This window comes from Onthophagus taurus, chromosome 2 (genome assembly GCF_036711975.1).
Source record: "Onthophagus taurus isolate NC chromosome 2, IU_Otau_3.0, whole genome shotgun sequence".
Lineage (NCBI taxonomy): Eukaryota > Metazoa > Arthropoda > Insecta > Coleoptera > Scarabaeidae > Onthophagus > Onthophagus taurus.
In genome coordinates, this window is record NC_091967.1 from 17918953 (window position 1) to 17936192 (window position 17240).

Below are 17240 nucleotides of genomic sequence, written 5' to 3' on the forward strand. Positions count from 1 at the left end.
GAACAAGAACGGCGAAAGTATGATAGATTTCTGCGTCAATAACTAATAACATTAATCTATGAAAGACTAAAAACACAGAACTTAAGATACAAGAGATAGGAGAGAAGTATGAAAGAGAACTCAATGGAAGTTTACAAAACCTAGAACAGCAAGAAGTAGAGAAAGAAGACCACAACTGGAGCTTAATGATAGGTAGAATAAGTTCAGGGAAGCGATAATATTGGTAGAAACTAAAGTATGTGGAACAAAAACAATTAGGACATGTCAAATTAAAACAAGAACCAAATGGTGGGGTACACCAGTTGGTGATGTACACCATTTGGTGTCCTGTACCATTCTGTAAGGAAACTCCATTTGGGTGTTTCATGGAATGACAAAGAATAAGATAAAACAGAAAAATGAAGCTTGAAATAGTTTCTGAAGAAAAAGAACAGAGAGATTTAGTAATGGAGGATTTAGTAAAGGGAAGCCGTAAAAAGAGCAAAATTAAAACTTGAAGGAATGAATTTGGAAGGAAGTTCAGGAAAAATTATAAGGAAAACGAGAAACAGTTCTGGAACATAATCAAGGAGCCGAAGGGGAAAGAGCAAAACAAATACGAAATATAACAAACCAAAATGGAGAGTTACAATGACATTTCAAAAGAAAACTAATCTTACCTAACATTCCTTCACAGTGTAATTGACATTACACAAGAAAACTAACCTTCCTAACAATATTTCCCGAGATAATTGACATGTATAAATAAAAATAAGCAATATGTTCAAGGGCTTTATCTATTACTAATAGAGCATTAAGTATTAAAATTTATTTTATCAGATAATCTTTTATCACCTGAAGAATCATATAAAGATGGTAAAAGAATGAAAAAATGTGATTTTGATGTTTTTTCGGAGTGCTTCAAAGATACCAGAAAACAGAAAAAGCTAATTGATGTGTGTCAAAAAGTAAATAATAGTTTGTAAACACCTTCAGATTACTTTACATGAGCAAAATAAGTTAATAACATTAAAAGAGATGTTTTCCAGAAAATTTGAAGGTTTTAAAATATCATAATATGATATTCGTAGCTGATATGGATATAATAATAAAACAAGTCAAAGTCAAACAAGATCTTGATCTAGCACATCCAGACGATTTTGTACTAATGTCAAACAAAGTAGATAGTTATAGCAAAGAAGAAACAATCAAATAAGGAAAACTTACCTACAAGAGAAGGAAACTTTTATTTATGCCAGACCAAATTCTTAGCTTGAGCAATTGGCACATCATGGCAAATAATAACATAAACTGAACCCACTTGCTGATAAATGTTATTGTTACCTCTATAGTAACTTTTGCTTGTGTACATTTGTTACAGTTGTCTATTTAAATTATCTTCAAAAACAACATAGTTTTCATCACTTGATAATTGTTGTAATGTTGTAATTGTAATCAGCTAATAATTGCCATCTATAATTCAGTCACGCAAGTGAGCAGTTGAGAACCACATGGTAATAGACTAATCCTTATGAAAATAACAATTAAAATAATTATAGATGGCAATTATCAGCTCTCCCACTGCTTTTTCAACAATGATTTATATTAAAATCCTGATGAAGGGCATATAATAGCCCGAAACGTCGATTAAACATGTTTGAGTAAACATAATTAATCCATGAGACGTGTATTATTCCTTGCGAAATTATCCTTATAATAAAAACAAATCATATACAATTGATCAAAATTGTTTTCTTAAACTTAGAGATTATTAACTCTTATATTGATCAATACTTTTTTTAACACTGCATATAAAATGATTTTAAAAACTAGTACCGATCGGAAATAAAGTAACTATTGAAAAACCTGCATAATGGAAGCGAAATAAATTATACTACTAATTCAAGGTGCAAGTAAAACAAAAAAGACTATAATTTTGAGGTAAACACTAAATGAAGTGTTCAAATCTACATAACATAAAAGAATACTTTCCTGAGTACATGGTTAGTTTTTAGTATAATTTTGGGTTGCGATGATGCGTACAAATAGTAATCTAAAAGTTACAAAGAAAAATATTCGGTAAGTGTTCATAATTCGATTAATAACTTGTTACGAAACAATTTAATTTTTTCATTTTAGTAAAAGAAAAATATTTATGTTACGTGAATCTGTTTTAACAGAAAACCCCAATTTTGCAACAATTAAAAGTATTTTGTACTGTGTGTTATTGGGGTTCATACTAAGAGATGTAACTGTTAGTTTTGTTTTAAAGCAAAAGTGAGTATTTTTAATGAATTTAAAATTTATTCTACAAATATTTGTTTTTTATAGGGTGACTTATGGTTTGTATTTACTTCAACATGGATTTGATAAATTTCCAATAACATTAATGGTGTGGTGTTTATTTTTTTGTTTTAACTTATTGACATACTTTTTTTACAATTTTTGGAGCAATTTAAGAGTAACATTTGCAGCTCTTTCAAAATTATTGGATTGGATATTTCTAGTAATATTTTTATCGTACATAGCAGGAATTTTATATTTAGTACCGTTTGTTGTTAAAAATATTAAAATGGGATTAGTTACAGCTTTCGTTTTTTGTATAGAACAAGTAAGAAAAAATAGTTTTGGAGAAAAAATTATTACCTAACCAATTTTAGATACGATTATTAATGAAATCTTACGCGTTTATAAGAACAAATGTGCCAAATGTACTTAATTATCAACAACATACAGATAAAATGTTTTTTAGACCATCATTGAAACATTATTTATATTTTAGTTTTGCACCAACTCTTGTTTATAGACATGAATATCCACGGTAAATTTTCTCATTTTTTTCTTTATGTATTTGATGATAAGAATATTTTAGCTATAACGTAATCCGTTGGACGTTTGTGACACAACATTTCTTTGAATTCGTGGCTTGTATTTGGACAGTCAGTTATGTGGCCGAAACAGTGTTTCTATACAAAATCCAGAATATTAATATAAGTGAAAATTTCTTTAGCCAAGTTTTTAAAATCATTATAGAAGGTGCCATAGCTGGTCTCATAGCAAAACTACTCCTTTTTTATGCGGTCTTACATTGCTGGTTAAATGCGTTTGCTGAAATGCTGCGTTTTGGAGAGAGACAATTTTATACTGTAAGTAAAATATAATTCATTTTTTGAACAGAATGATATGAATTTTCTTAATTATTTACTTTTATAGGATTGGTGGACTGCAACAAACTATAAAATATTTTTCCGAAAATGGAACATTGTTGTTTCTGATTGGTTGTACGAATACATCTATCAAGATTTTTTCGAGACCATCACGCCCAACTCAAGAACCACATCAAAACTCATAGTTTTCTTAATATCGGCTATTTTCCATGAGTACATCGGCACAGTTTCTTCGCAACATTTTTTTCCGCTTTTGTTTTTAATATTTCTCATTTCCGGCTTAGCATTTACACATATCAACACCAAACATCGACTTTTTAATATTCCTTTTCTGTATTTTACCGGTTTAGGAGTCGCACTGCTCTCCACATTTTACGCTATTGAGTTTGTGGTTAATCAAAATTGTGCAATCAATAAAACCAATGTATTGTATAATTTAATTCCTAGGATATTGAGGAATGAGTGTGTAAATTTTATTTAAAAATTTTTTTTTATAATTATTTTACGTTTATTAAGAATCTTATAATAATCAGGTACAATATGACTCAATCAATACACTGACCACCAAATGAACAGGATTATCCAAAATGTGGCATCTTTTATATACACCTGTGTATAGTATCTCTACAAGTTTTTGCATATTTAAATCTTTATCGAATATGTTCTATAAAATTTTATAGATTATTGAAGCTGTTTTATTTTTATTTCATCCTAGAACTAAAAAACCAACATTCACTCATAATAAGTCTCCTGAACAGGTTCAAATGTTCATTTGAATAATGTTGCACAACTAGATTGGTACAACTTTAACTTATAATGTTTTCGGTTACTTTTTCTCTAATTTAGTAATTCTTAATACACATTATACTTATATACATCTTCTTAATTAAATTACTCACTAATAAATTACAAATACCATAAACATTAACCTAATCGCTAATTTGTATTATTAGTAGATGTTAAATGAATATAGCTCATTGTCGGGTTTGATTTTGAAAATGGAACTTGTGAGGTTCCCAAAAAATCACGATGGGAAGAATATTCCTTTGATTTATTTGCATCAGGATACATATTATCCAAAATATTGGAACCCTAAATAAATTATATTTTTATTCATTATAAAACATTGTAAGTACAGGGTCCGGCACTGAAACTTTCTTTCTTCAAAGGTAAAAAATTAAAATATTCAGTTTATATTTTAAAATTTTCTTTTGTTACCGTTATGTACTAATTATGTGTCATTATGTCCACCTTTGTTGTCAATGTATTGTTGTAGTCGATATCTGAAGTGCAAGTAGGCTATCTCCTGCATAGCAAAAGCTGTGGACTATTTCATGACTTCCAGAGTTGCAGGACGGTTGTTAAAATCTGTTGATTTGAGGCAACCCCATACAAAAATTATATGGGGATAAATATGGCGAGCGAGCGGGCGACGAGGTATCAATTCTGTTGGAGATAAGTCACCCTGGAAAATTTTCTCATATCTTGCTCACTCCATCTTGCTGAAACCATAGTCTGCCAGTAGCAAAATTTTCAAGAGCTAGCAGAAAAAAATTACAAAGCATGGCCACAAAACGCTCCGAATGTACTGTTATCGTGAGTTTGTCCTCTTCGAAAAAATATGGCCCTATGATATGACCCGATGCGAATGAAGAGGCCTCAAATGATGTTCCCTTGGATTGATGTTGTATAGTTTGTTTAACACAACCTGAGATGTTGAAATGAGCCTCATCACTAAACCACACAATTGCGTCATCAAACAATCTTTCAAGGAGCGTTTTGCATGCTGTTTGTCGTGAAACCATATTATGTCCGAAAGTTGTTGTGCGATTACTATTTTGTATGGAAAAAAATGTAGGTCATAATGAAGAATTCGACGAGTAGTATAAGCGAAGGTGCTCTAACGGTTCGTGATGCTCGTAGTCTCTTGCAGGACACATTTCCAATTGCCCTAAAAAAAAATTGCCCACCCACAATTAGATGGACCCTCCGGCAGGAACAGCACCTCAAGGGAGAATATTGTACCGTTTCTAACAATATTCGGCCACCAACATTTTCGGCTAAAAACACTATCCCGTCGCAACTAGCTCGTCTCATTGAACAAAGTAAGTTTCAATGCCAAACCCTGTATTTATAACCCTACCTTATTTATCTCAGGAAATATTGTACTCAAATTGAAATTGGTTAAACTAGATCCAACGCTGTTTAATGAAGGTGATATTTCCGGATGTGGTACCCCCGGTCTTGTAACCGGTGGTAAAGGCAACAAATTGTGGCTTAAATCCGATGTTGGTTTGGTGTACAAAGGGTTTTTACATGGATATAATTGGGTTGGTGTGGGTGGAGGTGGCAGAAAATTAGTATGCGAATGGAAATCGTCGGGAAGAATTGGAGAATTAATAGCTGCGGGCATTGGAAGAAAACTAAAATCGACTAAGCCAGGAAGAGTAGGTTCAACCGTTTTTTTCTTATTAGATTTTTTTGACGTTGACAATTGATTTAACGAACAACTATTGTTAGATTGAACGATTCTTTTTTCTTCTGTATTTTTAGATTTGTTAAATCTTTCTGGTGGGGGTTTTGGAACAACGTGCCCAAAAGTATTATCGATAATTCCAGCATTGTAATCAGTTGTATTACCAATATCAGGTAAATTGAAATTAGTTGGGACGAAAGAATTGTTTGAGTAAACGTTATTTTGAATTGTCGCTGTGAAATTATGTCCAAAAGTACTGGATTGATTTAGATTGTGTCCAAACGTTTGATTTTGAGGGAGTAAATTATTTTCTTGTTGGATATCAACTGGGGGGAAATACGGTAAAAGATTTTCGGCTAAAAACGGAACTGGTAAAGATTTATTTACAATCGGATTATAACTTGATTGTTGATTTCTTTGTCTAATATCGTTGTTTTGATGGCCAATTAAAGCTTCAGCTGAATAACTACTTGAAGGATTCTTAACGTTTCTATTTTTATTATTGTTATTATTACTCCCTAACGGATTCCATTCGTTATTACCATTATTATTATTTTGATTTGAATTAAAATCGTTTGATTGACTTTGATGTTTAATTTTGGTTTCTGCGCTTGATAATTTATTATAACTTTGCACATCTTTTGTGTTATTTTCGTTTTTGGTGCTTCTTTTAGCAGATTTAGAATTCTTATTCGAATTATTTCTACTACCACTTCCACTACTTCGTCTATTCGGAATTCTATTAGAATTTCCATCGTTAGTTTTGGAATGATCAACCAATTGGCTAACAGACAGAAAATTCTGCGTCGAATCAAAACTATTTTGCAATTTATTTCTTTTAACATCTTTAGTTCTGCTTTTATCTTTTTGTTCTGGAAATAAAGGTTGATTTCCTAATGCTAAATCTCCTACTAAAGTTGGTAAAGTATTCGACATAAAACCATGAGGCGGATCGAGCATATGCGGCAATTTCGATGGTGACCAAGAAAATTGATTTTCTTCGTCTGTTCTTTGAAATGTATTAGGCATAGACGAGAAACTATCAATTTTTCGCGTTTCAGGAAAAGACGATGTAAATTCATTTGCTAACGTATTTGTGTATGAATTATTATTAAAGTAACTACTTTGAGTTACGGAGGAAAATGAGGGATAAACCGTCCCTGGTGTAAAATCCATTTCTTTTGAAAATGGTATAAAATCCTGCGATTGTTGACGCACATCTGGAGTAGTCATCCAATTAACTGGAGGTCTTGTATTAGATGAACTCGTATTATTCGTATTGCTTGAAGGTTTGACACTTTTTTCTTTCATTTGTTGATTTGGTTGCGTATTATTATAACAATAAGGTTGATTGTATTGATTTCTAACAGGTTCGTAAGGTTTAGAAAACTCTTTATATTCGTAATTGTCATAATTAAAACTGTAATAATTTTTATCTTTTCCGCATTTAGAATTAGTTGCAGAAAAAGTAGTTGTATTTAAATTATCTCCATAACTGTACGAATAAGTATTTGTAGTATTCAACATATCATTGTAAGACTTTGAAGTAATCGATGATGTATAGGACGAAGATTTCGTTAATGGTAAATCCGTAAAAGGATTAAATGTATTATATTGACTAATGGTTGTAACAACTGGTAAAGAATAAGACGTCGTTGTAACCGTCACATAAGGAGCTGTCGTTATTGGTAATGAATAAGAAATTGTTGTTACAGGTGGTAAACAATAATTTGTAGTTGGATTTGTTAAAGAATAACTTGTAGTTGTTGCTGGATAGAAACAAGAATTTTTCTTATCCGATATAAGTTTATCTTTTTCATTTGGAACAATAGAATTCGTTTGAGGAGCAGCTTCAGATGAAAAAAACGAATTGTTGTAAGAAAAATCATAATTTATATTTGGTGGGTAATTAACTGAAGAAGGCATAGTGTGAGAATTAGAAAATTTTTCATTCTTTTGAGTTCTTTCAACTTTTATAGATGAGATATTCGATATAGAATGAGTCGTTACACTTTTAGCAACTGAATAAACTTGAGATGATGAAGTTACTTTTGCAACCTCAAACTCTTGCTTTTTAGAAATTACTTTTGTGTTATTAATATTACCATTATTTTGTGGCAAATTACTTGAAATTGTTGTATTTATTGCTTTTCCATTAACACTCGAAGAAGACGAAGAAGTAGACATAATCGGGAGCGGATTACTTTGAATTGAAATTCCCGAAGATGAAATCTTATTTATCACCCCACTATTATTAGAATTTGTTGTTGTACAATTACTTTGAATACTAGAAATAGAAGTTTTTTTAACAATCGAGACTTGTGAACTTGAAGAAGTATTTATTGCATCGGAATTATTATTTAAACTAGTTATATTATCCGAATTATTTGTATTAATCATATCGAAACTCGGATAAAATTCTTTAGGGAAAAACGAAAAATTATCTAAATTTAATAAACTCGGTGTTAAAGTATCGCTTTGACTTTGAGTTGTTTTGGTCGAATCCATCGTTCCAATTTGAAGTAAGGTTGGGGTTTCTCTTTGACTTTCTGTCGCTTCATCTTCGATTACTTCAGTTACTTTTAATGAATTTAACGAAGAAACTAGAGGGAAAGCTAACAAAAACGCTGCAGTTGGTGAAGTTGATTCTGGATTTTGTCCACCAGTAGCTACGTGAGATAACGAAGCAAAAATATCATTTGAAAGCTCTGAGTGACCTAAAGGATCGTTTAATTCAGGTACTTTAAATTCAACGTCTTTTTGTGTTAGTGTGTCTTGAAGTGTTATTTCTGAGGGTTTCTCTAAAAGTGCTTGTTTTTCTAACATGTCAGGTTGCTTTTCTAAAATTTCAGATTGTTTGTCTAAAATTTCTGATTCTTTATCTAAAATTTCAGTTTCTTTAACTACAATTTCAGATTGTTTTTCTAAAATTTTAGATTGTTTTACTAAAATTTCAGATTTAGTTTCTGTAATATCAGGTTGTTTTTCTAAAACTTTACATTTTTGTCCTAAAATTTCAGGATGCTCTTCAATTCCACTTTCTTTTTGTTCAGAATGTAAAGAATCCACTGCAATATTGACGGCTTTTTTGTGTTCATTTTTGTTTTCAGATAATTTTTCAGGTTCGATTTTTGGCGTTGTTAATAAATCTTGAGAACCATGTTCCTTTAAAATTGAAGTTGAAGTTAAAGTAGTTGTGCAAAGTGAAACGATTGAATACGTTAAAGTGGTAGGATTCTTTTTATTACCATCATCTTTTTCATCACTTAATTTAATTTTTTTCTCACTCGGTGGGGAAATATCTTCTTCGTGATTAATCAATTTTTTATTTTGTTCAACATCCGTTTCATTTAAACGATTTTTTTGATTCTTTTTAATTTCACCCTTTTTTTCATTATTATTTTTATTTTTCAATACTACATTTTGTTTAATTACAACCTTTTGTGGTCCCCTACATTTACTTTCTTCCTTTTTTTTACTTAAATAAGTTTTAACGCCGCTCACCACATTCGTATTCAAATTAATCGATCTCAACAAACACTTTTTATAATCAGCACTTAACGCTGGAATTGGAACTTTATTAGCCTGAGTTGTACAAGTATGAGCTTTGGGTCGTAAGGGTAGCAAAGTTTTCGTCGTCGTAATTTTTGGTAAACTCACCAAAGACGATGAAACACTTTGATTATTTTTATTAGAAGCGGTTTTTACGTTTAAACACGTAGGCGTTCCATTAGCAGTAACTAAAGTAGTGTTAGACACAGGAACTTTTTGAGTACGGTCGATTTTAATTGGAACGGTATTGCTATTTGTGACGGTTGTATTAACGAGAATGGAACTGGTTAAAATTGTAGGAACTATATTTTCGGCACGTGGCAACGGCGTATTTACAATTACAGGATTTGTTGCTAAAATTGGAGTTGGAACTAATGCCGGTTGATGAATAAATGTAGGTAAAAGGTTGTTATTGGCTACAAATACTGTGCCCGTTGGTCTTATATTTGAGGCTACTAATGGTGTTGATAATATTCTTGAATCTGTTAATACTAAAATAAAATAAATAAATTAGTACCTAAGTCTATGATACTTATTAATACATTAAAAAACATAAATTACAGAAATCGTTTCTAAAAAACGGTCTGGAAAAACATATCCAGAGCTCAATGCAGTGGACATTAAAAGTGAATTATTTGCTGAGGACGCTTCAGAATTGTTTATTCGACCTATTAAAAGACGATTCATTAAGGCAAACTTGCTTGGACAAATTTCACGGAAGTAAGCCTTTTGTAAAAAATAAGTACCGTAAAAAAAGCTTGAGTTTGCGCGGAAACAATTAATTTAGACTTTTTTAGAGTGGAAAAGGATTTTGTTTTCGACGATTCAACAATCAACCGATTAGATTCCAACAGAAAAATAATGATACGATGTTTTCCACAACATAAACATTTAAAATTGTTTTTTTATAGAAAGGCGTCGGCTCACTGAGACTCATTAATGAAATATTTAACCAACATTAACACAAAGAAATTTTATTTTACTAGAAACCATGCTTTCTTTTTAATGAACTATAAATCAAAATAGCGATTTATAGTTCATCGAGAATAGGCAGAAGTTTTAATTTTTGCCAAGCAAAAGCGAATAACAGTTTAAACTAAGACAGCTTTAACCATAGAACACAAACCATGTATATAGAAAAGGAAAATGTCAAAACATGACTTTCCAAGGTCAGTAGCCCCTCTGCTGCTACCTAACATACCATCAATGTACTGCATAAGATTCCAATACGACTGTTTCTGGAAGTGCAACGCTCCTCACATTACCAGAAGGTTTTTTAATTAGTGGTGAGTAAATTTTATGTGTCGACCATATGAATTGTAGCTGAAAGACATAGCATGTATAAATTCTTATGTAATCTTTATACACATTTGCTACAAAGAGAGCAAGAAGCCATTGTCTGTACTTGACTACATGTTGTCCCTCCATCAGCAGCTCTCTCATGATTGACAGCTACACAGATTACGATTATTTAAAGCAGCTATTACAACCCCAGTTTTCATGTTACTTTGATGATACTATATAATGCAGCGCGTCGTCCACAACTAACCTTGGCTAAATTTATAATAGAGCTGATGTCGCTTGCGGATGAGGCTCCGCATTATATGTTATAACTTAGGTTGCACACACTATTAGTTTAATTTTAAAAAGAAATGGACGGTTTTGTTTTATTAAGCCGAGATCGCTTGCGGCCGAGGCCTCAGTTTTCATGCCACTTTGATGATACAATATAAAGCAGCGTCTCGTCCGCAACCAACCTCGGCTAAATTTATAACAGAGCCGAGGTCGCTTGCGGATGAGTCGCTGCATTAAATGGTATTCAATTTTGTATCATCGAAAAAGCATAAAATACTGCGGCCTCGGCTTAATTAAATAAAACCAACCATTTTCTATTACAAGTTAAACGAACAGCGCGTGCAACCCAAGTTATAACACATAACGCGGAGCCTCGCCCGCAAGCTATATCGGCTCTATTATAAATTTGTATCATCAAGTGGCATGAAAACTAGGGCCTTGGTTGCAAGCGATCTCGGTTTAATGAAATGAAACTATCCATTTTCTGTTCTAAGTTAAACGTACAACAAGTGCAACCCAAGTTATAACACTCAATACGGAGCCTCAAGTTAAGCACAAAAGACCACCACTTTCTGCAGAAGTTAAAAAGCTATGGATTTATTGCAACGTTGTTTATGAGCAAACATCCAGAGTAGCAAAGAAAGTCTGAATTCGCTCATTTGGACGTTTTCGAAATTAGAAAAGGTTGGAATGTTCTGAACAGTGAGCATTAAATGCTACTAAACAGGCCAAAATAGAAAAAAAATAAATTATATGCACAAGGCTAGGCTTTCTATGAAGAAGAAGGACTTAAATTCAATTTTAGTACTTCAATTTTAAACGCTTTCCCAGAAAAATTGTTTTTCACAAAATAGTTCATGATTACACAAAAACTAATGGACCGATCTTTTTGGTTCGTGGCTTATTTTGTTCGTAAATAGATTCTCTATAGCCGGAACTGGAATTATTTCAATCCGCTAAAATTTACGATTTTTTTTAGTCTGTAAAAGTAAAAAAAAAAAATGTGAAGCACATTTTAATTTTTAACAAGCCGCCATATTTGTTGCATTAATTTTTTATCAAAGATTTTAGCTCAGGCTAAAATCACATCAATAATTCAAATAAATTTGGTTTTTTCCTTTCATTGCATTGGAAGAGCTAAAGAGGAGCTATTGTGTGAATGACGCAGCAACATATTTTTTACAGCCCATTGGAAATCTTTTAATAATTTATTAAAAACGTTGTTTCTATTTGAAATATTTTTGAAAGTTACCTCAAATATGAATAAAAAAACATAAAATTCGTGAAAATTATCATTAAACTTAATGAATCATCTTAGGTTAACAATAGAATGTGTTTTATGCCAATGTCCATCAGTTGTATCAAATTCTTAACATTTGAGACACTGTTTATATAAACAAAACCTTATATGGTGTATACTGGGCAAGGTCATAACACTTCTTTGCATCCTTGGACTATAAGTGAATGTCAATATCTTATTGGTTGTTATAGTTTAAAGCCCCCCTGATATGTAAACTTGTAAGTTTAAATTGTATTGACTTCACAAATTGTGACAAATATTAAATAAAATTATCTAAATTCAATCCAACCTAAATAAATATTTACCTGTTGTTGTTTTGGTAACACCAGTTTGTGATGCTTTTGGTGTATTAGTAATTATAAAACATGATTGTGTTGTGACTAGACTTAACAAATTACTCTGCGCAATGTTTAACCTAAAAGCTGATTGTACAAGCTTTTTATGTTCCTTCCGTTTTACTCTAGCTTTTTGGACCGATTTTAAACTGCTGTTTTTCTTTTTTAACTTATCGCTTCTTTTCTCTTTGATCGTATTACTATGGTTATTTTCCTCTAAAAAGAAAATATTAATTCATGAATCAAAATCTTTTTATAACATACTTTGGGCTTCTTTGTCTGCCAAAGCTTTCGCTTGATCTTGTGTAATTTTGTTCGCCCATTTTTTGGGTGTCTTAAACTTAACAAGGCCGCATTCTGATGGATATCTAATTCCAGCATCTTTAAGAAGATTACAAAGTTGTTCATTACGAATTAATAATTTTTTTATTTGATCACGTAGTTTTTTAATTTTCTCACCTATTAGATAAAAAAATTGGTTTGAAATCAACAATTAAAAGTAAAATAAATTTTTTTTATTAAAGCATTCTTACACGTTGCTTTCGGAGCATTATTAGCCAACAAATCTTTAACTTGAGTATCAAGTTCATCGATGTAACCAGCAGCTTTTTGTAGGATTTCGATTTTGCTGATGTTCAATGACGGTTGATAACATGGTAACTTTTTGCTAAGTTCCGAAAAGGAATTATTCAATCGATTCCTCCTATCTTTCTCCCATTCACGACATTTACTACAAAAATAAATAAATAAGTTGATTTTATATAGGTTGTTTTGAAGGTTATTTTTGAGGTTAGGAGCAGTAACCTTGCTTGTCTTGGCATATCTCGGCGGTAATTTCACATCTTTATTCATTTTTTGTACTTGAAATCTTGAAATGCTGTTTATTTTATAATTTTTACTTCAAATATACCATTTAAAAATAAGTTTTTAAAGTTTTAAAAATACCCAAATAACAAGAAATTATAGTACCAACGGTATATTTGTAATAAACCTAAAAATAACTAAATTGTAAATAAAGTTTTAATCATTTATTTGTACAACATTGTATGAAGAAAAATACGATTTATACATTTTTAAGACTATCAAGTATATAATAAGATGTGTAGGATACCTAAAGAAGAAATTAAATGATTTTAATTGATATTGTCGTTGTGTGTTGGCACTAATGATATACATGAATGTTGGCGCGAAATCGAATTTATTTGAAATCTATTTTTAATATAATAATAAAAATTGTATTTCTTTATTTAGTTTATTTAATAAAAGAAATAAATCGGTATAGAATAAAGTGCTTTAGAAATTACAAGAGTTACTACTTGTTCTTGAACGTTCAAGTGGGCTCTCATTTATTTGCAATTGTGCTTGAGATTTTCGTGTAATTCGAAACGATTCCTTTTCATCATTGGATAAATTACTCCAAGCTAAAGCTACGTATGACAAAAAACCTCTTCCTTTTACATTGTTGTTGTCGCTGAAGTACTTGATAAAATTTATGTAGGGATTCTTACTTTTTCGTGAACGTCTTCTTCGTTTCTTATTTTCACCCATTCCTCTTCACCCAAAGTATAAAATATGTATAATATATGATAGATACAAGTATAAGAAGAGATATAAATATGTAAGTGCAATATGATGTAACAACTGAAAATGTCAATAAATAACAATAAAGTTGACTAGATAAAAAATGTGTTAAACATACAATTTAAATGATGTACAAACAATATAACTGCAGTATTAAAATGATTCTAGATAATTTCAAAATAGTAAGGTGTGCTTTAAAGTTAAACATTGTAAAATCCTTAAACAGAAATAATAAAAATTTTAGTGTTCATTTCATGAGTAAGCAAAGAAAAACACCGATAAGTTTTAGTATTATCTGATAATCAAAAAGTATTTAAAGATGTTGTTGGAAAAAATATTTAATTATTGAAAATGTCTCAATTACGATTCTTCACCTTTTTGTGCTTTGCAAGTGCTATCTTGGTATTACAAGTAAACTCATGTAAGTAATATTAATCTCTAATTACACAAGTATACATGGTTTTGGAGCTGAGGAACCAAATATTATTTCTAAGGTAATTAGGGACACTGAATCAGAATCTACAATCCGTTCTTTAAGATCCGTTCTAGTTTTTGAGATATTTAATAAATTAATTTATACAATTTTTGGTAATTAAATGTAAATCCGGACCTTCACGATTGAGCACTTTGACGAAGTTCTTAATTAGCTCATGTTTGATGTGAAGAGGTAGCAGAAGTATATCCTGTGGATTTACAAAGGGCACAGTGGAGACGTTTTGTTTTCCTGGCTCATAACAAACGACTTTGCCAATTTTCTCTAACAAGCAGTAAAATTTAGGGAATCCAGATTGCACTTAGTCACCTTAGTCACTTTCACATCTTTTAATTACCACAAATTTATCATTGATTCTCATTGTATCTGATATTGAACAAAGATTGCACGCATTGTGTCCTACAATTCATTCGTTTGTACTGCATGATCAACTAGAATGGATGGTTTTTTATTTCCAATGCAGCAGAGCAATCTTTATACTGTATTTTGAACCGTCAATGAATAAACGCTATTCCGTTCAATCATACAGTGTATTCGTAGCATCAAATAAGCCGTTAATGTCATCGCCAAAATACAGGTTCCCTTCTTTCTTGAAGAATTGTTGAAGCACTACATTTCACGGCGATCTTTGCTGGCCATTTTCTCTTACACCTGGACAAACTGGCAATGGGTTGGGCTGCTTACATCATTGTTGAACCCTTAAATATTGTTATTAACAAATGATTTCAACAGTTCATTTTCCCTAATGAGCTGAAAATTGCGAGAATATCTCCCATATACAGGAAAGGTGATGTAAATAATCCTAACAATTTTCTGCCAATAGCTATCTTACCAATAATATCAAAACTTTTTGAGCATTTGTTGAAATCGCGTCTTCTTGACTATTAGTACAAGGAAGATGTTTTCAGTAATTTGTATATGTTGCAATATACCGACGACACTGCACTAATAGCGCATGGGAAGAAACTTGAAACAGCCATAGTAACATTACAAGAAGCAACTAACAAAATAACTAAATGGTGCTCTTCCTGGAGAATTAACATAAACGCTTCAAAAACATTTTCTAAGACCATTCCATAGGATAACAGATAATTCTCCAACAGTATACATCAGACAGACGCAAGTCCTTCAGCGAACATCAAATACCTGGGTATAATCTTTTACAGCAAAGTGAAGTTCCACATAGACACAAAAAAGGCTAAAATGAAAGCAATCACCAGAGCAAAGCTGTTTGGAAGTTTAACCTATAAGAAAGAAGGCATTAACATCAAGCATATTTATAAGACTATTTGTAGACCAATTTTAGAGTATGCAAGCCTATTGACCTATGATAGCAAGCGATGCACACTAAGGAGTTTGGAAGTTGGAGAAAGAACAAGTTTCCATTGCACAACATCGCAAATAAAACGCTATATGGAAAAACCGAAATAAAGCCTTTGACGGAACGACTTCTAATTTTAGCAAACAAATCTAAGAGCAAGATGGCTGAAGCAATGTCACCCCTATTTATACAATCAGAATTCGGCACTATTTACAATAGGATTGTGACAGGATAACAATATGTGGCTGATAAAATTTTAATTATTGACATGGGGCGGAAGAACTTTGGTCGATAGCCCTTTTTAGACTCAATATAGAATGTACATTATGTTGTTGTTTATGTTATATAGATATTGCTTTTAATTATCTAAAATAAATCCTGTCTCTAATAGCAAATACGCTAATTTGCTATTATTTTACCACTTTTAGCAAGCATGTAACTTCCGCAAACGTAACTAAAACGTTTATCAATCCACTTTGCAAAGTGGATTGTAAATGTTTTTTTTTTGAACATTTTATAAAATTATCACAGTTTTTTCCAAATTCCTCTTTACTTTCTAGCAAAGTGTAGATTTAAAACAATTTAAAAAACTCAAAATCCAGAATCAATCTTAACAAACGGATTGATGATTCAGATTCAGCGCATCAAATTACGTTGAGGAATTTGTAAACTTGTGTTATTCTACAGTTTTTTTTGTAAATTTTAATTTTTTCTAATAAATACTTTTTATAGTAAAATTTATGAATCTTGGAAGATGTAAAAAAGGAGAAGTTTACGAAAATTGCCCCAAAATATGTCGACCAACCTGCAAATATGGAACCTACGCGAATTCAACTGCGATATGTGCTGAAACACATGAGTGTATACCAAGTTGTATTTGCAAATTAGGGTATATTTTAGATCCGCAATCGAAAGAATGTTGGTCTTTAGTTTATTGTTGGTTTAAACAGGGAAGGATTAGAATGAATCAGATTTTTGGTAACAAATAAGTTTACAATAACATTTTTAATCTTGTATATGTATTTTATTGAAATAAATTTTTATTTTTAATTTATTTTTATATTATTTAATTAATTTTTAATTAATTTTAACAATTCTGTACAAATAAAACGTAAATAATAAATTTCTCTAGAGACCCCTAGCTTTTGTATCAAGTGAAAACGGTAAAAGTTGCTTGAAAACACTTAAGCCTTCCTCAGTGGAAAAGTTTTGAGCTCGCAAAGTAATAGGAAAAATAGGGTAATTGGGTTCTTATACGCACTCGTATTTGCTGTGTTCAAGTAAAAGTGGAATCCATTAAAAATGATGGAGAAAGTTCATAATTTTCTTTTGTATTTCCATTATGTTATCAAATATTATATTAAATGTTATCGAATTTAAAGTATTTAAATAAAGATATTTTTCATTAATGTGTCATGTTTTTTAACTAAAATGTATTTAAAATTAGGGATACATTTTCGA

The 17240-nt window shown here is 31.1% G+C and overlaps 2 protein-coding genes and 1 long non-coding RNA gene across 3 annotated transcripts; 2 read left to right on the forward strand and 1 right to left on the reverse strand.

Moving 5' to 3' along the window:
- Positions 1-22: 22 nt before the first annotated feature.
- LOC111414247 (sterol O-acyltransferase 1-like) lies at positions 23-3830 on the forward strand. The gene is made up of 6 exons (XM_023045539.2): positions 23-2058; positions 2119-2256; positions 2311-2590; positions 2640-2800; positions 2852-3125; positions 3193-3830. The coding sequence occupies exons 1-6, from the start codon at positions 2012-2014 to the stop codon at positions 3625-3627; spliced, it is 1335 nt and encodes a 444-aa protein (XP_022901307.2). The 5' UTR covers positions 23-2011; the 3' UTR covers positions 3628-3830.
- On the reverse strand, positions 3648-13377 carry LOC111414238 (SUN domain-containing protein 2-like). The gene is made up of 6 exons (XM_023045527.2): positions 13189-13377; positions 12918-13114; positions 12649-12843; positions 12355-12600; positions 5290-9665; positions 3648-4238 (listed from the first exon to the last, which is right to left on the reverse strand). The coding sequence occupies exons 1-6, from the start codon at positions 13203-13205 to the stop codon at positions 4083-4085; spliced, it is 5187 nt and encodes a 1728-aa protein (XP_022901295.2). The 5' UTR covers positions 13206-13377; the 3' UTR covers positions 3648-4082.
- Positions 13378-14313: 936 nt separating this feature from the next.
- On the forward strand, positions 14314-16829 carry LOC111414172 (uncharacterized). Its single transcript, XR_002706249.2, has 2 exons — positions 14314-14386; positions 16512-16829. It is a non-coding gene; the product is annotated as an uncharacterized lncRNA (long non-coding RNA).
- Positions 16830-17240: the final 411 nt, after the last annotated feature.

Coding starts and splice junctions, on each gene's coding strand:
- LOC111414247 (XM_023045539.2), top strand. CDS start 2,012: ATGATGCGTACAAATAGTAATCTAAAAGTTACAAAGAAAAATATTCG. Junction 2,059..2,118: donor GTTACAAAGAAAAATATTCG/GTAAGTGTTCAT, acceptor TTTTCATTTTAG/TAAAAGAAAAATATTTATGT. Junction 2,591..2,639: donor TCGTTTTTTGTATAGAACAA/GTAAGAAAAAAT, acceptor AACCAATTTTAG/ATACGATTATTAATGAAATC.
- LOC111414238 (XM_023045527.2), bottom strand. Junction 9,666..12,354: donor TGTTACCAAAACAACAACAG/GTAAATATTTAT, acceptor ATTTTATTTTAG/TATTAACAGATTCAAGAATA. Junction 4,239..5,289: donor TATTTCCTGAGATAAATAAG/GTAGGGTTATAA, acceptor TAATTTATTTAG/GGTTCCAATATTTTGGATAA.